Raw genomic sequence first — 25,270 nt, forward strand, 5'->3', positions numbered from 1 at the left:
ACGGACAGTATGCACCTAAACCTGCTCACACTATATAATTTAGATTCAACTCACCCCCCTTATTCCCATAGTAAAAAATACAATTAGGCATACACTGGTTAGGCTTATTATCCCTGATTAAAAGAGAAGTATGTTTTTTTTGATTCATACTTACCTAGGTGGATGCAGCATCGATCCAATGCTGCATCTGTCCCCCGGCACCTCTAACACTGAGAACTAAGCGTTCGAACACCGCCGATCACTCGGTTCTCACAACTCCCCGAGCAGAGAGTTGGAGACTGTCAGTCACAGCTCTCTGCTCTGCCCCCTCCTTGCTCATTGGAGTGCTGGGCTGTGTAGGGGGCAGGAGCATCCGGCTCAGGCTCTCAGTGGCTCGCTGAGAGGCTGAGCCAGGTGTCGGTCCAGGGATCTGAACAGATCCCAACTCCGTGGTCGTGATGGACCCACTCTGTGACGAGCAGCAGAAAGTGGACTTCAGCCCGCTCTCTCCTGAAAATGGGTAACAGGAGTGCAAAATGAACTGCACTCCTGTGATCCACAGGAGAAGTACAGCCAAATGAGCTTTGGCTGTACTTCTCCATTAAAACTGTACTACTACTGACCAATTTTACACTGTTCTATCATTGACATCATTTTAATTCTTGAAGTAAATCCTTTGCCTGTGCTCTTTGTCTCTAGCAGGGGTGGCCCGTCCATTAGGGCACACGGGCACCGTCCCCCGAATCCATGCATCCTGCCCCCTGATCTACATGTAGGTGTGTCGGACCATGGATTCCAATGGTGGGGTTGTATTTTTTTGAAGCATGTGATTAAAGCCAGAGACTCCTTTGCCTGTGCTCTTTGTCTCTAGCAGGGGTGGCCCGTCCATTAGGGCACACGGGCACCGTCCCCCGAATCCATGCATCCTGCCCCCTGATCTACATGTAGGTGTGTCGGACCATAGATTCCAATGGTGGGGTTGTATTTTTTTGAAGCATGTGATTAAAGCCAGAGACTCTAATAGGTTTAAAAAAAGGGTGGGCTTGGGGCGCAGAGCATTGAATAAATATTCGCTATCGCGACACTGATCCTCCTCCCCGCCAATCAGGAAGCGGGTCTGAGACCCATCGCCCGATTGGCTAAAGGGACAGGCAATCCTATTGGATGCCTAGGAGGAGGGAGGAGGATCACACTAGGGCATGCTGCCACCACCCGTAGGACATGCTGCCTTCCCGCCCGCCCACTACCTAGATGGGGTAAGTTCCGGGCTTACCCCTTTCATCCGACCGGTTCATGGGCGCCGCTGACCGGAGGGTGGTTATTTGCCGCCCCCCTGCTCCCCAGTAAGAAAAACACCAGCTGCCATTACTTTCTAGTTAAGTTATGTTTTTTTTAATTCTTAATGAGAGTTTGATGGAAATCGGCCAGCAGCAGGGCAGTTTTACATCAAGAGAGGACAGGGTCAGCCTCAGTGAACTACTTGCCAATTTCTATCTGCTGGTCAAAGTGGGTCTATTACAGTTTGATGAAAAAGCTTGTGGTTCTGCTATGCATACCTGAAAAAAAAAGTTTTAAACTAAAATTAATCAGATTGGAGTGCTGCTGCTGTATGTAATCCAAGCTAATTTGAAATGAAAAGCTTAATTCTAAAGTCAAATATGTGCTGTCTCTGGAATTGTCTACAGAAACTGTACTGTTCCCTAAAACTATGTATACTGTAAGGCATTCCTGAAGCATACCTCCCAACTTTTTGAGAGTCACCTATTAGCAAAAGTTGTAGGCATACGACATACCCCCTGACATGCCCCCCTTAACCACTTAAGCCCCGGACCATTTTCCAGCTAAAGGACCAAGCGACTTTTTGCGATTCGGCACTGCGTCACTTTAACTGACAATTGTGCGGTCATGCAACGTGGCTCCAAAACAAAATACATTTTTTGCGCTATAAACAAAAAAAGAGTGACAATTTTTAAAAAAACACATTATTTTTTACATTTTGCTCTAATAATTATCCCCCAAAAATATATAAAAAAACTTTTTTTTTCCTCAGTTTATGCCGATACGTATTCTTCTACATATTTTTGGTAAAAAAAATCGCAATAAGCGTTTATTGATTGGTTTGTGCAAACGTTATAGTGTCTACAAAATAGGGGATAGTTTTATGGCATTTCTATTAATAGTTTTTTTTTACTACTAATGGCCGCAATCAGCGATTTTTATTGTGACTGCGACATTATGGTGGACACGTTGGACAATTTTGACACATTTTTGGGACCATTGGCATTAATACCGCAATCAGTGCAATAAAGAAAAAAGGGGGGGTTAACCACTAGGGGGCAGTGTAGGGGTTAAGTGTGTGTGTGTGTGTTTTTTTTTTTTAACTGTAGGGGGCGTAGCTTGGCGTCTGACGTCACTGATCGTCTTTCACTATATACTCGCTGAATCAAACCCAGGCAGAGTTGCTCACCCCTTCTCATTACAACCATTAGGGCCCGTTCACACTAGAATGCAGTGTGGCTTCCAACAACGCTTTCCAATCACATTGCCCTTGCGATCTGTTGTGGAGGGCAGTGCAAAGTTAACAACACCCCAAACGCAGGTCGCAAACACAGTGCGTTTGCCCACGCAGGCCCTTGCTGGATTGCATGGTACAAAAGTATCATGCAATGCAGTTGCAGTGCATTTCAGAAAGTAGTGCATGCAAAGCTTTTGGTGTTGCATAGAGCAGTGCGATTTCAGCCCATTCATCATGAATAGTGCTTAAATTGCACTGCATAAAACTGCATGTGAATCACACAGGAACCACATAGTGTTCTTGTGCGACTTACATGCAGTTTCTAGTGTGAATGGAACACCTAACATGGGATACTCTCTAGCTTATATATTGTATGTTTTGTGCTACCCTCAGAGAAGCCGCTGAATTGTTATGTGATTTCTCTGCAGATGGTACACCTTGCACACTCAGCACTTTCACACCTTGAGTATTCAAAGAACTTATTCAGCCAAGGAACAGCAAGTGTACTCATACAAAAAAATCTGACAATAATGGTACTCTGAGAGATATGGTTAAACACCTGCAATATTCTAACTAAGGCCGCGTACACACGGGCGGATTGTCTGTCCAACTTAGTCCGCTGAACCTTGTTTCAGCGGACAATCCGCTCGTGTGTGGGCTTCAGCTGACTTTTTCAGCGGACTGTCTGACGAACAAAGTCTTACGGAATTTCCGTAATTTTGTCCGTTCAAACTTGGTTTTGTCCGTCCAAACTTGGTTTCAGCGGACAGTCCGCTCGTGTGTAGGCAAGTTGGACGGACTAAGTATGGTGCATGCTCAGAAAGGATTTACACGGCCGAAGGTTGCATTGCAGTGTATAGGACGTCGTTTTTCTAGTCCCGTCGTACGTGCTGTACACATCATCACGCACGCTTTCAGCGGACTGTCTGCTCATCGTGTGTGGTCAAGTCCGTTCATTCAAATTTTGAACGGACTGTCTGTCGGATTGTCTGACGAACTTAGTTGGGCAGACAATCCGCCCGTGTGTACGCGGCCTTACAGTAATTAACAGAACTAAATTGCATTTACCTAGAAACAATATATAAAGACAGTCCTAACTTGTTATAACAGTCCCATTTTTTTCCCATGGGCCAACAATTGATGAAAAAAGAACATTGGCTGGCGAAGTTGTGGTCCTTAACCACTTACCGACCGCCCACCATCATTATACGGTGGCTATTTGAAGAGGAATACTGTTGTTATGGCTGCAGCTAACTGCCATATCCCTGGTATCCTCTTCTTGAGCCGTCAGTCAGCTTTCAGATAAAAGTGGTCTCAGCGGTGTATTTGCCATGAGATCACTTTTATCGGGGGTGGGTGAGGGGCCACCCACCGCATTCCGATCGTCTCTACTGCTTGCCGGAGCCGTCGGTAGCGGCGAAGATTATCGGGTCCTCTTCCCTCACAGGCTGGATGCCGAGTGAGGGAAAGATGTCCCCTGCTCAGCTCCACACCATTGGATGGCGGAAGCTACATCAAACGTCACTTCCGCCCAATGGTCTTATAGGGAATTTTTTACTTTATTTTTTGTAAAAACAAAAATTACATTTAATTATTTTTTTTTTTTTACAAACCCCAGATCTCACATTTAAGAGGTACGGTCATGCTTTTTTCTATTACAAGGGATGTTTACATTCATTGTAATAGGAATAAAAATGGCCCAAAGACAGTGTAAAAATAAAAATAAAAATCTAAAAAAAATTAAAATTAAAAATAAATTTTATTAAAAAAAATTAAAATTAAAATTTATAAAAAAAGTAAGTAAAATTAAATGAAAAAAGTTAATTAAATAAGATTTTTTTTTTTAAAGCGACTAAACTCTAAACTGGTAACCTGTAGAAATGTTTAAACTTCACCTATGGAGATTTTTAAGAGTCAAAGTTTGTCGCCATTCCACTAGCGGGTGCAATTTTGAAGCGTGACATGTTGGGTATGAATTTACTCAGCATAACATTATCTTTCACAACATAAAAAAAATTAGGCTAACTTTACTGTTGTCTTATTTTTTTAATTAAAAAAGTGTATTTTTTCCAAAATAATTGTGCTTGTGTGACCACTACGCAAATAGGGTGTGACATAAAGTATTGCAACACATTTAACATTTTATTCTCTAGGGTGTCTGAAAAAAATATATATAATGTTTGGGGGTTCGAAGTAATTTTCTAGCAAAAAAAAATATTTTAACTTGTAAACACCAAATCTCAAAAAGAGGCTCGGTCCTTAAGTGGTTAAAGAAAGCAAAACAGTACCCAGCAGAGTATTGTCTCTTCTGGGTCTCTGGACACGTGATCTTGTTCAGTTCAAGGCCACAGACAGGACTCCTGCTGAGACAGTCCCACTTCTCCTTCCTTACAAGTGGTGGGAGTGCTCTCTCTAGTACAGTCTGATCACAAACCCTCCCAGGTAGAAGGATCCCATTCTTTGGAGCAAGAATCTACACAATGAGCAGTCTCATTGCTTCTCTCAGTTCTCTCTTGATTGTGATCAGCTATGGAAGCCTCCTGTTCAGTTGGCAGCAGTCCAATCTTTTCTAACATCCCTGCTAGCTTTAATATTGTCCTCACTTTTCTCTTCGGTAACCTGCAGACGCAAGTCTCCTTGTTTTGTTATATCAGCCAATCACTGTACTCAGGGATCAATTCAGACCTAGCCAAGATGGCTTCCCCCTGCACTGGAGACGTTCTAAAGACAAGCATTGCAAAGTGATCTCTGTAAAACTGGCTGCTGTATTTCTGCATTCATGAGTATTCAGTTTATACCTGTCCACACTGCAGAAGGATAATACAGCAGCAACAAAGGAAGACATTCTGCAGCAATTATCAACTAGAGTCAAGGTTAAATATGTATACATGTGTATAAATGTATCTAAATCGCATAAAGTTCATTCATCCATATTATCAGAGAGCAGATCTCCTGTTGCACAATATTTTACCTAGTAGTGATTTTGGACTTATCAATTTAAATATGACAGTACAAAAAGGCATATACTGTATAATGCAAAGACCATGTAAGCCAATAAGCTGTATTTTCTCATATTTGCTGTTCAGTGGTTTTATTTTACAATTCTACCTTGAATAAATTTATTTAGCAAGCCCTTGGTGTTACCAGGTAAGGCAGTGATGTAATTACTGTTAATGTGTCATGCTACTATTCCCAAGAATGCAGTGGTAAAGCAAGTGTTTTTGTCTTATGTTCACCATGCTATATAAGTAACTAATATAAAGAAAAGTTCTTCTATGTCATAGCTTTCTGTGTCTTCTTTCAGGGACTGCAGCTGTTGCGGTAGCTGGACTTCTTGCAGCACTTCGTATTACAAAGAATAAACTATCCAATCACACAGTACTTTTCCAAGGAGCAGGAGAGGTAGGCTGGCTTTTTTTTGGGAATTGTGCTGTTTACCATTGCATTGCCATTATCCATCAAGGTCTTTTTCAATAATTATAGAATTAAACCTTCAATACTACCAAATAGCTGAGACCTTTACCAAATGCAAATGGAAATTCAGTTATGTTTATTCATGACTGATCTAGACATTAGTTTAGCCACAATGTTCACCGATGCAGATTTTTGTATTTTTATTTTATTTTTACTGATCTGCAGTATATGCAGCACCCATTTTCGTGACTGTGTGTACAATAAAAACAATGGGCTGTATTTAGATCAGTAAAAAAAAAAAAATATCTAAAAACGTGGCATTTTTAGGCATCCAGTGTGCAAGAGGCTTTGAAGAATATGTTACCCTAACATTTCATATTCATGATATGTGTCTGTTGTGCCACGCATTTGTGTTAAAAAACTATCCTGTTCTCTTTATATTGCTTCCATTGTGTGAAATACCTGGTGATCTTGCCAGTCCCTCTGCTTTCCTATTTCAAACTGACCACACTTGGCATAGAAGCACATCCTTTTATAATAAGACTATGGCGCTACTGTGACTCCCAAGTGGCAAACAGGAAATGGGTAGGGAATGAGGATGGATAAAACAAAGTCAATGAGATTGATGGTGGTTTCTCCTTCATGGACATGTTCTTTCGTATAGAAGCACATCCTTCCCTGCCTGGTCAGTTTTCTGGCTGTGCTGGGAGAAGAGCCTGTCTGTCCTTCAATAATCAGGCTTGTGCTGGCACACCCCCTCCTATACAACCATTCAATGGGAAGATAAGTCTAATGTTGTTTCTCCACCCCCATGTTTTGTATACCAGATACTGTATATAGACAAATGTTTTACCTATCATTTGTAATTTTAAAATGATTGGGCTGTTTCACAAGTTAAAGCATAAGCTCACCTTTCATAACATGTTACCCATATTCAGGGTGTAACATGTTATAAATTGCACCAGCCCCCGCACCCACTGCTCCCCCACTGTGCCAGCTAGTGGGGATCTTCTTTACCTGCTAGCTGTCAAAAAAATATTAAAACGCTCCGCCCACTCTGTTGCGTCACTCATTCACAGTGCTCTGTGAATAGAAAACTACAAGATCTGGCAGCCTTTGCAGCTGTCGGCTTGTAGTTTTCAATGATCTACCATGGCTCTGTGGTAGTTTATTCATTCTTTCTGTCAGCATGTATTGGCTTCCTCATACGAGGTAAGCGCAAACCTATACATTGACAGGTCTGCAGGAGATCTGCATGGCATTAACTATCTGCTGATCACTGGTGTAATGCTTTACAGGCTTATGCAACATAAAAAAATTAATGCAATTTTTTTTACCTGCAAAAAAATGTGCATTTATTCTTTTTCCTGAAAGGGTGAACTTATCCTTTAAGGATTCACATATACTTTAAAGGCCCAAACAAAGAGAGGTAATGCACAACTTTTATAGACATGAAAGGATTTACTGTTATGGCGCGTACACACGATCTGACTTTTTGACGTACTTGGTCCGGCGGACTGGAATCCATCAGACAATTCGATCATGTGTGGGCTCCAGCAGACTTTTTCTTCCCAAAAGTCCAATGGACCTAGAAATAAAACATGTTTCAAATCTTTCCGGTCCCGTCTAAAAAAAAGGTCGTCTGTGTGCTAGTCCGACGGACTAAAACCAACGCTAGAGCAGCTATTGGCTACTGGCTATGAACTTCCTTATTCTACGTCATCAAGTTCGAATCCGTCTGACTTTTGGAGTGATCGTGTGTGGGCAAGTCCGTTCGTTTGAAAGTCTGGCAGACCTCTGCTGCAAAGTCCATCGGATTGTCCGCCGGACCAAGTCAGTCGAAAAGTCAGATTGTGTGTATGTGGCATTAGGGGGCCTCTGTCTTTAGACCGTAAATGCAAAAAAAAAGCTTTTTACCTGTTTTCAGCCACACATTTTCCCCCATCTTTAGTAAAAATTTAGCAATTTTACAGACTTTCCAAACTAAAATTTCCTGGACAAAACCCCAAAATGTTTCTTGTATGTGAACAAAACTAACAGTTTTCATTTAATGTGCACCGTTTTCATACAGTTTTGGCACAAGAAAAATCAGATACAAAAGACTGCGCATGATCAGAAACCATAAACAAAACAAAAATAACCTTTGTCGCAGGAGAATTTTCATACATTAGTTCCATCCTCGGTTTTGACTTGCTGTGAAACATCGCGGAAACCCAGACGATCATTTGCCAGATTTTATTATAGTGTTTACCCACCCTAACATACAGGTATATCTCCTAAAATTAGAATATCATCTAATATCTCAAAGAGTAAAACTCATATATTTTATATAGTGTTACAGTGTTACTCATATAGTGTTTATATGTGTTACACACAGAATTATATATTTTAAGCATATCTTTCTTTTAATTTTGATGATTACGGCGTACAGCTAGTGATAACCCCAAATTCAGTATCTCAGAAAATTAGAATATTACATAAGACCAATAAAAAAAAAAAATTTTAATACAGAAATGTTGGCTTGGTGAAAAGTATGTCCGTGTACAGTATAGTATGCACTCAACACTTGGTCGGGGCTCCTTTTGCATGAATTACTGCATCAATTTGGCATGGTATGGAGGCAATCAGCCCATGGCACTGCTGAGGTGTTATGGAAGCCCAGGTTGCTTTGATAGCTTCAGCGCCTCTGCATTGTTGGGTCTGGTGTCTCTCATCTTCCTCTTGATAATACCCCACAGATTCTCTATGGGATTTAGGTCAGGCGAGTTTGCTGGCTAATCAAACACAGTGACACCATAATCATTAAACCAGGTATTGGTACTTTTGGCAGTGTGGGCAGGTACCAAGTCCTGATGGAAAATGAAATCAGCATCTCTATAAAGCTGGTCAGCAGAAGGAAGCATAAAGTGCTCTAGAATTTCCTGCTAGAGGGCTGCACTGACTTTGGACTTGATAAAGCACAGTGGACTAACACCAGCAGATGACATGGCTCCCCAAATAATCACGGACTGTGGAAAATGTTGCATTTCATTTGGAAGTCAAGGTCCCAGAGTCTGGAGGAAGGGTAGAGGGGCACAGAGACCAAGTTGCATGAGGTCCAGTATGAAGTTTCCACTGTCAGTGATGATTTGGTGGGCCATGTCATCTGCTGGTGTTGGTCCACTGTGTTTTATAAAGTCCAAAGTGAGCACAGCCCTTTACTAGAAAATTCTGTAGCACTTTATGCTCCCCTCTGATGACCAGCCTTATGGAGATGCTGATTTAATTTTCCAGCAGGACTTGGTACCGGCCCACAAGCCCGAAACTACCAATACCTGGTTTAATGATCAAGGTATCACTGTGCTTGAATGGCCAGCAAACTCGCCTGACCTAAACCCCATAGAGAATTTGTGGGGTATTGTCAAGAGGAAGATGAGGGACACCAGACCCAACAATGCAGACAAGCTGAAGGCCACTATCAAAGCATAACATAAAACCTCAGCAGTGCCACAAGCTGATGGCCTCCATGCCATGCCGCATTGATGCAGTAATTCATGCAAAAGGAGCCCCAATCAAGTATTAAGTGCATACTATACTGTACATGGACATACTTTTCACTAAGCCAATATTTCTGTATTAAAAATCCTTTTTTTATTGGTCCTATGTAATATTCAATTTTTTTGTGATACTGAACTTTGTGTTTTCACTAGCTGTAAGCCATAATCATCAAAATAAAATAAAGAAATGCTTGAAATATATCACTCTGTGTATAATGCATCTATGTAAAATATATGAGTTTTACTTTTTGAATTGAATTAGTGAAATTAATTAACTTTTAGATGATATTCTAATTTTATGAGATGAACCTGTAGATACCTAATTGCATAGTATGTTTATGTTTGGATACAACATACAGAATAATAGTCAGTGAAAAATAACGGGGTTGATTTACTAAAACAGAGCAAGAGGCTTGCTATTGGGGGCACTTGGCAGGGGGGAGGAGACAGGGCCACCAACAGGGTACCCAAAAAGAAGAGGATCAGTGCTGCTTTCTGCAAAACCATTGCTCAGAGCAAATAAGTATAACATATTTGTTATTTTGCTGTTTTTTTTAATTACAACCTTTAGCACCACTTTAAGATATTGTCAAAATAATTCCCCAATTAACCCATCTGCAGTAACCTTTACCCAGCCGAAAATTGGAGTTACACTTTCCTGATTAACTTCTTCATGACAAAAGGTAAAAGAAATCCTAATGCTTGAACACAGATTTGAACTTTGACATGCATTAGTAAAGCTGTACATATTATCACAATTACTTAGTGTATCCAGGTGAATTATACCTTGTGTTTTTTTAGGAAATATTGGGCTTTCATTTGGTCAAAAATAGTAATGGATCGCCTGTTTTTTTTATTTTTTTTATTATTATTAAAGAAAAACTGGCACAAAACCGTTAAAAACATTTTTTTTGATCTGTATTTCTTACTATCACCATAACCTACTACCAAAGAACAACCCAAAATAAATTCTCCCATTCCAGCTGATCACAGTGATACCACATATCTAGATTGTAAGCTCTAACGAGCAGGGCCCTCGGATTCCCCCTGTATTGAATTGTATTGTAATGTCTGCCCTAATGTTGTAAAGCGCTGCAAAAACTGTCTGCGCTATATAAATCCTGTATAATAATATCTACATAACATTTATAGTTTTCACTCATAGTAGGGCGTAGAAACAATAATGCACATTTAGCATTTTTTTGTCCTATGTCTACACTGACACTAATTTAATCCTACTTAAAATATACTGACCCCAACCTTTGACACTGCCCATGACTTTGACCCTAATTTTGACCCTAACCCTGACATAGATCAATCCCTGATCTAGCTATTTAATCTTTAATGTTTTATTTTTATATATTTTTTTTCTTTACACACATTTCTTTCTTTACAATTTTCTCCTATAGCATGGAGAAGAAGATACAGGACTAGTTCACCCCAGGAATTGCACAGGAATTGCACAGGAATGTGCTTGCATTCTTGTACAATTCCTGTGCATTTTGAGTGTAGTGTATTTTGAGCACATTCATTTGAATCAGCTGAAATCACACTGCATCACACCAAAAGTAGAGCATGCACTACTTTTAAAAATACACTGCAAATGGATGCCATGGTATTTTGATGCTATGAGATCAGGTTCAGACAGAAGTACTGTGTTTGCTATCTGCATTTGCGTTGTCATTAGCTTTACGCTGACACCTGCTGCAGATCGCAGACATAGTGTGTTTAAAATGCAGTGCGGGAAATGTGCATGGTTTCCCGCACTGTGTTACAGTGTGAACCGGCACACACTATCTTTTTCAGTATTAGTACCGGACCCGGGGCTCTTAATGAAACCCCAGTCTCTGTGCTGGGAGTGCATTGTGCAGTGTGCTACCAGCTTCCGTGGGAGCGTGTACATTATATGTGTACAGTCATCAGAAAGTGGGAAGTTTGATAATGTCGAATCAATGGGGAATCACAAAAACTTTCTGTATTTAAGTAAAACACCCACACTAAAAATAGTGATCCACACACTAAGGCTAGGTTAAAATTTGCGCATTTACATGTGTTTTTGGGTGCATTTTTACAAGTACTGATGTGCATTGTAATAATAACAATAGCAATATTATTAAAAATGTAGTAATGCTGAAAATATATATTACATGTTATTAATTTTTTTTTTCATTTGAAGGCTGCCATGGGAATTGCAGACTTAATAATTATGGCCATGGAGAAAGAAGGGACAACTAGAGAGGATGCAATTAGGAAAATCTGGATGGTGGATTCTAAAGGGCTGATAGTCAAGGTAAGAATGCCAAAATTACATTCTTTCACATTAAAGCGGTAGTAAACTCCGATCATTGAACCACAAATTATAGATAATGAATGACCTTTAGTTGTTTATAATCGATAGACGGTAAAAAAAGAATGCTTCTTACTTGATATATTTAACGTTTTTGTAAAGACCCGGCTTGTTTACAGCCAGCGCCATTGTTACTCCTGTCTTCCGTGTCTATAGAGTAGTTAATTTCCGACCCTCACTTGCTCTTCACGGCCATAATCCCGCGTGTGTGTGGTTGTTCCCAATCCAAGCCTCGTTTTCATTCTTTTTTTGCCAAAGCAACATAGTTCAGCGAATAGGAGCCGATCCTGTGCTCCGTTCTCCATTTCCACAACCCCTATGACATAGTGAGTCACATGGGGTTAAAGCTCATCTTCTGATTTAGGAAGTAGTATCGCAAGCTCAGACGCAGAGAAAATTACATAGCTCCGATGTTCTGCCGAGAACTGTCCCCCCATCAGATAGTGTCCGCCCCGTACTGTGCAGGCACAGCACAGAGGACAAGGAGACGCCGAAAGTCTCCGAAGATGAATGGTGCTTGCGCACTTAATAGTACCTTGTGCCCTGAGGCCAGGTTCAAGCCCCACCATGCAAGTGGATATACGGTAGATGATGTTAAACAGCACTTCGTAAGAGGGCCCCTCGCGGGCTTGCCACACTTTGGGCACGGCCTCGCTTTGCTCGGCAATTTTTTATTCTGACTCTATGTCCGCTTGGATGGTGGGGCTTGAACCTGGACTCAGGGCACAAGGTACTAAGTGCGCAGGCACCGTTCATCTTCGGAGACTTTCGGCGCAGTTCATCTTCGGAGACCTTCAGTGTCTCCTTGTCTTCCGTACAGGGCGGACACTATCCGACGGGGACAGTATTCGACAAGACACCGGCATGCACAGAGAGAGAAAGAAAAATTATACGAGCAGAGTATGTGCCAGCGACGTCATTGCACACAAAACACAGGATTACTACGATAGCAGGCAGGTAGGTAGTCAGGCTAACAAAGCAGACATTTCAATTGATTTCAATGAGTAATTTAACTGAACGTTAATTATATGATTTTACTACCGCCTTAAATAAACCCTACAATATTGCAAAGGGGCTATAGCAGAACGGCGGACTGCTTATTTTTTAGTTTAAAATGTGATTTAAATATTTTATCATTTAAGATTCCTTCCTGTTTTATGATCACTCTCCTTTGTGACTTAAATTTAAAATGTTAAAATAAGAGCAGTGTCATTCAGGGAATAAATTTGTGGTATACTGGTTTGAAATAAGAGAACCATATTTCAGTTTAAAACAGTAGGAGAGTACCAGAACAGTAATTAGTGGTTTCCTCTGGTTCTACTTCAATGTAAATCTGAAAATACACCACCTATATATGCCACTTCACGTGTACTGTTAAAGCAGCCTGTGTTTAGTTGGTTTCTTTAAACCACAATAGTCGTTTTGCCCATTCTTGCATCATGTTATATCAAAAATCAATATGTCATGTACTGTTTATGACTCTATTCAGAATATAGGATATTTCTCTAGGTTTTATTGTAGTTGAACATTGCTGTAGAGTGAACATCAAACAAAAAAGGGACACTTTCACGCACAGCTGTTTACGCTACAATGTTTAAGAACTCTGGTCTATGTAAAAACCGTTACATAACATCCAATTACAGAGCTGTTCTGAGATCCTCATTTCAATTGAGCAAATTTATGTCAATAAATTTGTATACAAATTAGCTGAGCTCCCAAACCAAACGCCCACAATAATGTACAAAATGTGCTATAAGATCATCAGAATTCAGTGAAATACCCATTCAGTCTGTCATTAGCCTTACAAGTGACAGGGTCATGTGCACTAAAGAGGAGGCATGGCAAACACATTTTGCTTTCAATTCTCTTATTTCTATGACTTTTACATGTATAGGCACCTTAAAAGCATGTATTCCTTTTATTTCCCAGAGTGGGGCACTTCTCCACCAACATTAAATTGGTTATTTGTTATTTTACCAGGTTAAACACAAAAAGTGTATTTATGGGATCAAATCTTTGAAATATACCATCACCAAGTCACAGGTTACAGACTTCTTCTTCCTCGCAAACAGCATTGCTCTCTATTCTCCCAGGGTTACACACCCATATCTGCACAGATCTTCTGTGTTTTTTTCATAACAGCAGCAAAAACTGTCATTCCTGGACACTGGAAAAACAAATGGTCCAGATACATGACAAACAGGTCTAGGCATCTAGACTACTCTATATAGACTGGAAAAACAAATGATCCAGATACATGACCAACAGGTCTAAGCACTTAGACTACTCTATATAGACATTAAAGTCCTCAAATAACTTAAAATTGCCTGATACCAACAAACCCTTCCTACTATGTTGCAGGGTTTAGTATAGCCCATAGCAACAACAAAAAAAAACAGTCCAGGACTTACATGATAAGGAACACAGAGTGAGCCAGGAAAGTCAGGGTTAAAATCTTTAGGTCAGTTAACTTAGCTTTATGGCTATTGGGCAGCTAGTGTGGGGAAGGGACTGTAAGGGTAGTATCTGGGGATGTGAAGGGGAGCTGGACATCCGGGGGAGGACATGAGAAGAAACATGCCCGCCCGCCCTACATTGGATTGGTTCGTTCTATGTTTGTTTTTTGTTTTGTTCTTGCATGCTAAGTGCGGTTGGGGTATTTGGAGGCATTTAAAACCATCTGCTGTGATTATATTATTATGGACCCATCTAATGTATAGAGTCACCAGTGGAATCCCAGTTATGGTGGATTAACTGGTAATTACAATGGTGGTATCTGCAGAGTGTGTTTCGTCCCCGGGACGGTGTAGTGCGGCTGGGGACCATGGAAGTAGTTATGCAGATATGAACTGGATAATTTGATACTCGGTACCTCCAAATTTTATGTTTTTTTTTGTAGTATTTGGTTACATAATTTGTTATTGTTTTAATAAAGAGGTTGAAACTGCCAATTTTACTTCAACCTTTGTGTCATGGTATTTTTGGTAAGTTTAGTTTGGGTAAAAAGAATGGTGGTGCTGCATTTAGTAATAGAAAAGGGTTAGGATGTCATGGGTATACCCTGCACCACATATATACACCTTTATATTTACCACTACTTCAAATGCTTGAGATTAAAATCAGGTACACCAAATTAGGTGCAAATAATTAGGACCTCATTAGAGGGTATGCAGGTGGAACCTATCTCAGATTCTGGTGTTTTCTTAGCAATTGACACATGTTGTGGTATCATGCTGAGTTTTAAAGTGGTTGTAAACCCTTAGACCCCTTTCACACTGGGGCACTTTTCAGGCACTTTAGTGCTGGAAATAGCCTCTGCTAAGCACCTGAAAATCACTTCCTATTCATTCCAGTGTGACTTTTCACACTCAGGCGCTGTGCGCTTGCGGGTCATTCAGAAAAGTCCTGCAAGCAGCATCTATGGGGCGGGTTCGGAGCACTGTACCTTTCCTGTACTTCTCCATTGCTTGGAGTCGGCAGAGGAATGGAGTCATGCAGATAGCAGAGGAATGGGGCGGCAGACAGAAATCATAGTCACAGTCGTTTATTTGTCATAGTCGGAGGATTACAACCTTTTAAAAGTTCCCTAAGGCCCTCAGAAATACAGTTATGGATACCTATGGGTTGAGGAAAATAATTTATAAAGATTACCAAGTTATTTGAAATCAATTATCTATTGTAATTGCTAGTCTGTCAAGGACAGGCCAGCCCGATAAATTCAGCCTAAGAGCTGACACTTTGATGCTAAAAGAAGTTTCCAAGAACCCCAAAATTTCATAAAGGGATCTACAGGTAACTTTTGCAGCAGTTGGCATCAAAGCCCTGCATCTACCATCAGATTAGGAGAAGTGCAGTAAAAATTACACATTTTAAAAAATTTTTAAAAATGGTACAACTGGTAAATGTAGTCAAAACATAGCAAGGGTTCAGTAGCCAAATCGAGTACTCAGAACAAGCCAGAAAAACAGGAAGCCAGAGATCAGCATAGCCAAAGGCAGCAGACAGGATCAGGAACCAGAAGGGATGTCAGCCGGGCAAATCTTCAACAGGAACACAGCAGAGAATCTCTAGATATGTTGACCAAGGCGAAGGCATTGAAGAAATTAACCAGGCAGTTTAAATAGCCAGAAGGGGCTGGCTGTGGGCTTGACTGACGAGCAGGAGATGATCAACAGGTGAGCCACTGTGGAACGATGAATACTGGAAATTGACCGACAGCTGAGAAACCTGAGCACCGAGAAGGAAGGGCTGAGAGCCCAGCCCTGACAGTACTCCCTCCTCAAAGACCCCTCCCCCTCAGAGGACCACCAGGTTTGAGGGGAAAATGTATATGGAAAGCATGGAAGAGGACAGGAGCATGTACATCTGAGGATGAGACCCAAGAGCAATCCTTCGGAACGTACCTTTTCCAATGAACCAGGCACTGCATGCGCCCACGGAACCTATGGGAATCAGTGATCGATTGTATCTCCTACTCCTCATGGTTCTCGATCTGCACCGGGCGAGGATGTGGTACTGAGTTGGTGAAGCGGTTGCACACCAAAGATTTTAATAAGGAGACATGAAAGACATTCAAAATATGCATGTTAGAAGGAAGCCACTGGTCCTACGGAGAATACGGAAAGGGCCAATAAATTGTGGTGCCATTTTCAGTGAGGGAACATAAAGTCGGAGGTTACGAAATGACAGCCAGACCCTCTCCGCTGGTAGGCGTTGGCGGTCAGTATGGAGTCTGTACCTCTCACTGGCACGTTGCAAGGACTCTTGGAACAAAGATCAAGGAGATACTCCTCTAACACAGGATATCTTTAAGGAACAAATCAGTCAGGCAACATGGATGGTTGGAAACCATAACTCACCATAAACAGAGACAATCGGGAAGTGGTATTGATGCCACTATTGTGAGCAAACTCCGCCCAATATAGGAGGTCTGACTAGTTGTTATGGTGGTCAGAAATATGGCAGTGTAGAAACTGCTCAAAGGCTTGGTTGGCTCGTTCTGCTGCCCCATTGGACTGTGGGTGATACACAGAGGAGAAGGAACGCTGAATTCCTAACTGTGCACAAAAGGCTCACCATAACCTGGAGACAAACTGGCTACCCCTGTCAGAGATGATAACCTTGGGTATCTTATGTAACCGAAAAGATCTCCCGAGCAAAAATGGATGCCAGTTCTTTGGATGTGGGCAACTTCTTTAGTGGAATACAATTTAACATTTTCGATAAACAGTCAACCACCATGAGAATAACTGTGTTGCCCTGGGAGTTGGGTAACTCCACAATAAAGTCCATAGACAGGTGGGTCCAAGGAATCTCTCCATTGGGTATGTGTATGGCTACAAAGGTAGTTTCAACAGCGCGGAGGCTAGGCTACCAGAATTGTTGAGAAATAGCCCAAATGAGTTGATGCTTCCCTTGGTGGCCAGCTGCCTTGGGAGAATTGTAAGTTTGGAGCAAAGCAGTGCGGAGATTCTTGGAAACAAAGCAGCGGTCACCAGTTGGGACTGCTGTCTTGTACGCCGGCCATGTAACCAGTCATGGTCAGAGGTAGAGGGGAAGCTGTGGCCACCAAGGGACCATCCACCTCGTTACCGGAGACCACTGTGAGTAAAACTGAGGACAGTACCAGAACAGACTTCTTGTGTGAAAGAATCAGTAAGTTTGAGGAGTATTGGTGAGTGCCAAGCCAGGGACCCAGCAGAGAAGCAGGGCGATGCTTGAGGAAGATACTGAGTGCTAGATTTGAAGAGCTCAGGGGATCCAGTGGCAGTGGAACAGGAAGTTTAGTGAAAGACCGAGTTTGGCAAAGTCAAGTTCTACAACAAGATATTGTAGAAAAAAGTTAAAGAGTTCATTGTAAACTTTGTTAGAAACTGTTACAAGACTGTTGCCATAGGAGACATTGTTCCTACTTATGCAGATGTGATGTCTGGCTGGATACCTTTACCTGCATGGCTGTCTGCCTATAGAAGTCTCGGAGTCTGCCAATAAACATTGCATCTACTTAAGGGTGTCCTGGCCCCAACCCTCTCTCCCCCAGTTCTGTTTGAGAAAATAAATCTCTTTGCATTCAAGAAGTGTCTGGCACCCATTAATCCACCTTGCATTACACCCACCATGCCTCGTAACCCACTATACACAGAAGGATGTCAGCTGTCCCTGACTCTGGAGGTCAGTATTGGGCCGAGAGAGGGCCGAGACTTCGCTACACCTGCAACACATGGTTACAGGAAAGAAAATTGCTTTGTCCATGGCCTGCCTTAGGTCCTGTTCACACCTGGGGATTTGATTTGTGTTTTAAATGTAAAAGGTAAAAAAAAAAAAAATCCTGCTTGTTCTATCTTTGCACTTTCATGAAAACTCTACATTCATATAGAATTCAATAGTACCATACCTAAAATTCACCACACAAATGTGAACCAGCGCTTGGGGTTATATGGTACTACCACTAAAGCATGCCAAAGGCTGCAAGTGACAGTGAATAACCAGAAAGCTCTCTTACTGTTCTTTATTATACATGAGCATTCAGCAATTTTATTTGGAAGAAATTAGCACAGAACTGCATCTCATACAAAAGATGGATACAGAGAGTTGTCTGAAAAAAAAATATTATTTTTATGATAACATTGCAGTCTACAAAACCAAAGAAAACACAGACTGTTAAAAACATTTACTTGCTAGAAACAGATATGCAACATTCTCTTAAGAAAAATGGGGACTATCCTTTGCATCTCTCTGGGACAGCCTGAAAACGAAAAATCAACTACAATCAAAACATAACCCCCTATTATCCTTTTTCAAAAATCCTGCCTTCTGCCCGGCATGGATATATCTGAAATCATTTAAAGTCTGGTCAAATGCCAACCTCTTAATGCACCATGAATTCATTACTCCTAATTCCTTCTGATCATTCACGGAACTTAGGGAAAGCTATGGTTTACCGCAGTCTGAACTATTCAGGTATCTACAAATCAAAAAAAAATATTTGCACCCCTCACAAATGCTGGATTACCCTTACCTCGCCTTTCCTTTTTTGAATCAATGTGCAAAAATTACCCACTTGCTAAAGTAATGATATCTCTTTACACACAACTTTTGACTAAATCAAAATCTGATAAATTAAGCGATGTCCAAAAGTGGGAGGAAGATTTGGGACGAAAACTGTCCAATGCAGAATGGTTTGAAATATGGTTAACTACTAAATCTTCCTCGCCCAATGTTACTGGGATGGAAGCAAATTATAAAGTTCTAACCCACTGGTACCTAGTATCTGCCAGAATGGAGTTGTACAGATTCAGGTACACACCTACATATATGGTGAACATGTCCAATAGCGAAATTTTATTGGGAGAAAATATTTGAACTAGCCTCCAAAATTTTCCAAACGCCTCTAACACCAGACCCTTTCATTGCATTACTTAATCTAAAACCAGATCATCTAACATTCTCCCAATTTAAGCTTTTTGTTCAACTTTCAACCATTGCTAAACAAACAATGGCAAAAGCATGGGAATCACCAAAACTGTCATTGGCTGAAACCAAGAACAGAATGAATTCTGCAATATCTCACACTAAAATGTCTGCTATTGAAGGCAACCAATTTCCAAAATTCAATAAAATATGGAATCCATGGATAAAGACTCATTTACCCCCAAATTTCAATGATTCAGTCCTTCAGCCATGGGTAACTGATTATTTAACTGGTTATCTGATTACTTAACAAAACCATGTAACCACATTTTATTCATACATGGAATAAATACACAGAACCATGCTCTGGTACATGGACCGACCTTGTGAACTTTACTCTTTATCTATTCTTTCTTCTCCTTCCTTTTCTCTTACCTTTCTTTTTTATCTCATTTTATGTTATGGTTCAATATTTGATCATCCATATCTGCTTTATATGTATACATATTAGACCGATATACTGTGTGTATATATATATATATATATATATATATATATATGTATGTATGTATGTATGTATGTGTGTATGTGTATATATATATATATATATATATATGTAAGTTTGTTATAAAGATATCTTCTGTTAGATATTTATAGTTACATCTTTCATATTTATTAGATAAATTAACATAGAGCAGTTAATTATTTAATTAAATGTATGTGATGAAGTTTAATGAAAACAATAACATACTATGTTACCTATATATATAATTTGTTTTATTGTTTAACAAAGAGCTTACGTTTATACATCCTTGTACATGTAACCAATGTACTTTCATTTTATTGTGCAATCAATAAACCCTTTTGACAAGAAAAATGGGAACTATTATGACTGTCCTAAAAATGCTAGTTGAGTTTTGTCCAGCTCTTCATAAACCATAGACTACATTATGGAAAAGAGCCATTTTGATTTAAATATCTAGACAGCTCTAGTATGTTTATGCAGTTTACTCAGTGCCTCTCTGGGTGACTCTGCCCTAGAATGTACTCCAAGCCTCTCAACAAGCCAGTAATCTACAATAGAATACTGTGCATGCCGTAAGTACACAACATGGAGATCTGCAACACAACTCAAGGGCATCTAGGGTTTACTAAGAAGTTAGAAAAGGTTGTGGCCATGTCTCCTTTTCCCTCTCTTTTATAATGCAAGGCAAAGAGAGCTGTGTATATTAATCAAAATTCAACCTTAGAAAACATAATTTAGTTATATATCTCAGGATCTCAGGAATCGGATTATATTCACATATGGTGGCTGGTGATAATTTGGGATGGAATATTAAAAGGACACGTATTTCATGGGTCCCTAGGACCACAGGAATGTAAAATACAGCCAGACTCTCAGTGGAATGCTAAATTTTTATTTGTATTTGCATGAATAGTCCACTATAATTTCTAGGGTGCTTAACTATAGTTTATTCGTTAATAAACATAATTTTTTTTAATTCACTTGCATTGCATTCTAAAAATAATATAAATAATTTTTTATCTTCATAACTAGGGAGATAAAGGCATATTTAGACAGACAGTCTATTTTTTCCCATGTGACAGTGGGATTTAAAATGAAAGTCTGCATACACCACAACCATTTTCAAAAGCAAAAGGCTGTAATTCCAGTCTGTGGTAGCATAGCTGTAACATGTAATATATGTAAGAAAAGCTGAATTATAGAGTAATCTAAGAATCGGATGTAAAAAGAAAAAGCTGTATTGTTGCATAAAGGTGTAGAGTAGTTCCTGTCCCTGTTCATCAGTATCAGCAAACTGGCCTTCTCCTGTACTAAAAACAATAAGAAAAAAAATACTTCCACATCATTAATGTAAATAGCAATGACAGTGACTCTAGCTACAGGCTGTAACCGCAAATTTAATACCATGGAGGCACTAATTTTACTGGTTTCTGGATTTGCCTCAGTTAATGCTAACCCTTATTTTATTATTTTTTGTGGATGTAACTGCAAATGGGCTGGGCTTTGTGAAAAAGATTTTTATGATTTCTTATTTGTTTCTTCTACTGTTGCCAAATGCCAATATACCTTTTATGTAGGTTTGGAAGGCTTTATTTTTTGTGAATGGGGCAACCCTCTTTTTATTTATTTCACGGATAGTACAGGATAGGAGTGAGTGTTTCTGTTTATTCTGTGGCCACTGTACTATTTAGACCCCAACAACCATTTAAAAATTCCCACCTTCTCCCTCTTATTTTCATGCCTGATGTTGCAGATCAAAGGTGGAGGACAACTGAGGGCGCGTGCTCAGGCAGTCACTGACTCACAAATGGGTACCATAAATAGACTTGGCTGTGAAAGTAACATCCCTTTTTTTTGCAGCAGTGCATGAACCTGTAAGCTCAGGTGGACCTGCAAAGGCAGACAATAGCTTTCAAGTGGCAAGCAGGGTAGATGCTTATTTTGACATAATATCTGCTCTCTTGTTTCTTTGCTGCAGTACATTTTTCACTCTGCCTTTCACCATTGTATTCTGTAACCTCTCATGGCAGCAGATACAGTCTTTGTGCACACTATCACACAAAGACTGCTTATTTTCATTTAGTTTTCTCCTAGCTAGAGCTCACGTTTTGTAGGTCTTCAGTTGCACATCAGCTAGCCTGTTTTCAAGATCACGGTATTGGGGCAGCATGTGCACTTGGCGCACCACTTGCAGTGAACAGTGGTCACATTTCTATAACCTTGGTTTTCCTTGTAGTGCTCCTGTGCTCAGCTGGTCCATCAATATTCCTGCAGGAGTTGAGTATCTTTTTTCCTTAAAAGTATAGCTTTCTTCTGTTACCAACACATCTGGTGTTGCATAGTAAGGCAGTTACCCTGCAAATGCAGGTTACCCACCTAATCAGGACCTAATTTGCACATTACTGTCCCACCCCGCCTTTAAATCCTCAAGGGATCTTTTCCTTTCCCCAACACACTGTCTGGGCTCAGTTTTCATAGACCTAGATTTTCTACCAAGATTTCCTCATCATTCCTTATTCTATGATTTTATCTAAAAAAGATTGGAAACAACTGGGCAAAAAAATCCTTACACCTAAGTGTTTGCTGGCACTCTATCCTATTGAGATTCTCCTTTTCTTTGTGTGCCTTATTCAAAAAAGAAATTGTGAGCAATTTCTCATTCTTCCCCCAACACATGCCTTTGATCACATTTCCCAGGCTCTGGTTGACTGGTCAAAATGCTTAAGCAGGGATCTGTCCACTGCTGCTGTTAACATTCAACATACTAATGGAGTTGACCAGATGATTGTTGCGTTGCATTGTCTGCATGATGCAACACTGGAAGCCAGCTCTTTTAACCCCTCCTTCGATACAAATCTGCATCTGTGCTGGTTGGCAGAGCAACAGTGTAGGAAGGCTTTTTTATGCCTACCCATTGTAGATCATTGTAGCACTTACCCCAGCTATGCTAAACGAAGGATCCATGATGCAGGTTTACACCTTACTATTCTTCATCAAAATATCAATTTCATTCCACTGTCAGGTTCCAGTTTTCAGGTCCACGTGACCCTCTAGCTCAGGGGGTTCTAAATACCAATGACAAACCAAAGGATTTAAGTCTATGTATAAATCTGCTACTGCATCCAGGTCCCCCCTCATCACTTTCATTAGAGGTGGCAGATGTTTCACGGCTTCTTCGGCCATTTGGGAAACTCTTATAGTCAACACCTGAGTGTGGGAAGTCGTTTAAAAAGGTCACAAAAATAGAGTTTTACCTTCAATCTCCACACAATTCTTTGCTTCATGTCTTCTCATGTCTTACCAAAATCAGATGGACCACCTTTCTGCCATTTGGGGGTTGTTGTCCCAGAGGGTTATTGTTTCTGTTGCCCTAGTTGAAAGGTTTCAAGATTTATCCTCAAACCAGATTTCCAGTCACAAAACCCAAAGGAAGTATTTGCTCTATTCAGGACTTATTCAACCCCAAATTTTTGGATGGAATCTATTTACACTTTCCCATGTTTTTAGGTCATCAGTGACTGTTCACTTTGCCGTGAATGACAACTTCTATCTGTTTGTGGCCCTTCCCTTCAGCCAAGCCTAGGTTCTGAGAGCATTCACAAAGGTCCCTGCACCAGTTCTGGATCTTTTTCATCTTTTAGGTATTCCAGACATTGAATACCTGAATAATCTGCTGAATAATACACAAGCAGACCTCTCTGACCTTGGACTGCAATATGTCTTTCAAAACGTGGACACTGGAGGACTTTGTATCGATCCTGAACTTTAAAAAGTCACCTCTGATTCTGTTACCGTAGGAAATACTTGGGCCTTCCCCTGAATACCTTTCAGGTCAAGGTCTTTCTGCCTTAGGACAAATTGGAAAAAAAACTGCCTTAGACACAGCCTTGTTTGCTCAATTCCACTATAGAAACTTTCAGCACATTCACTCAGAACATTGTCACAGAATGGGGCCAAACCATTTTTTTTTTCTGGACAAGAAGATGTGCTTACATACTTGAACCAAAAAGCCTCTGTCATGGTGTCTTCTGTCCCCAGCATTGTCGAAGGGCATCTTTTTTTGTTAAACTGGAAGATTTTTACAATGGATAGCAGTTTTCTAGGTTGGCATAAAATTCTGTATTACCTTTCTGTTCTGGATTGTTGGTCGCAGGAGGAAACAATGCTTACAGTCAAAATCCTGTAACTATAAGCATTTTCTCTATTCATCTGTACTTTCCCAGAACCGGTCATCTGGTCAGGACTCAATTGAACCATGCCACAGCTGCAGCTTACATCAACCATCAAGGGGGCACCAGGAGTGTTACAGTAGTGACAGAATTAGTGCCTATCCTGCCCTTGGCAAAGTTTCACGTTTCATCATTTTCCGTGGTACACATTCAGGCAGAGCTGCTGTTAGAAATCATGGGGCCCCGCACAGCCTACCTGACAGGGCCCCCTCTGAAAATGTTAAATGATTTATTTTGCTAAAGTTAAGAAATTATACCCCACATCAAACTATATCCATTCAGGTGAAGAGCACTGCTCTGCAAGCGTCCCACAAGTGAATACAAAGTGGGGTTAAAGCATGCAGTGAGGAGGCAATATGCCTCCTCAATGCCTGTCAAATGCTTAATGAAGACCAATCCAAATGTTGACTGCTCTTCAGAGGACAAAGCACATTTATACAAGTTCTTGATTTTTTTTCTAATTTATTTTTTAGAATTTTACATTTTTAAATCTTTTTTTAGAACTGTATTTTAGTTTTTTTTTTTCTTTTTTTTTTTAACTGCCAGTTAGGGGGCTTTGGTAAAATATAAGGGGTCTAAACAGACCCCTGATGTCTTATATTTGAGATAGAGAAAGGGACTGAGTACAGAGATTCACCAGTCCCTTTCTCTGCAGCCTTAGCTGCCCTCTACTGTGAATGAATGGGAGACTTCCTGTTCATTCACAAACTGAAGCATAGTAAACAGTTTTCTATGTATGCTTCATTGATGAATGGACACATGAGCGCTTGGAACCGATCGCTCACTGTGTTCATTTAGGAAAGGAAGGGACCGTTAAATAGAACATATTTTCTGCCCCCTCCCACCTGTTCTCCATCCCGAAATGTCCCTCTGTGTGCCCACAACAGCTCTCGGCAGGAGAGGAGAGATGGTAAGCCGGAAGCGCTACAGATAGTGATCCCTCTGTAGTGCAGCCAGAGGGAGAAAAAGGAGAAGCTCACAGCCTTTGCAGGCAGAGTAACAATAGTCGGCAGTATGCTGTACAGCTGGCCCTCCTGCTCGGCAAGTGTCCTGGTCCCTTTTTTCAACTGATATGGCCCAGTCCTGGTACAGGAGAGGCAGCTGCACTGCCTTATCAGTGGCCCTCCATTCAGGAGTAAAAAACTGTGAGGCAGATTTTCTCAGTAAACAAATTCTGACCTGAGGGAATCCTCTATCCTGCTGGAGGTGTTCCAGACATATATTATGTCTCTGTTTTAAATCTAGTGACGTCTGTGTTACTAAGACCTGATTTCAGTCCTCCTGTAGGGAGTCTCAGTCTGATTAAGGTGAAAA

General features: G+C 40.6%; 1 protein-coding gene across 1 annotated transcript in view; it reads left to right on the plus strand.

Moving 5' to 3' along the window:
- ME1 (malic enzyme 1) overlaps nucleotides 1–25,270 on the plus strand; it is a 356,512-nt gene that overhangs the window by 303,284 nt on the left and 27,958 nt on the right. Inside the window, exons 8-9 of the mRNA XM_077487320.1 lie at nucleotides 5,799–5,896; nucleotides 11,621–11,734. Of these exons, the coding sequence (XP_077343446.1) occupies nucleotides 5,799–5,896; nucleotides 11,621–11,734 (212 nt within the window). The remainder of the gene's footprint in view (nucleotides 1–5,798; nucleotides 5,897–11,620; nucleotides 11,735–25,270) is intronic.

This window comes from Lithobates pipiens, unplaced genomic scaffold, assembly GCF_037356315.1.
Source record: "Lithobates pipiens isolate NorthernLeopardFrog02 unplaced genomic scaffold, aLitPip1_a1.2 Scaffold_18, whole genome shotgun sequence".
In the NCBI taxonomy this organism is placed as follows: domain Eukaryota; kingdom Metazoa; phylum Chordata; class Amphibia; order Anura; family Ranidae; genus Lithobates; species Lithobates pipiens.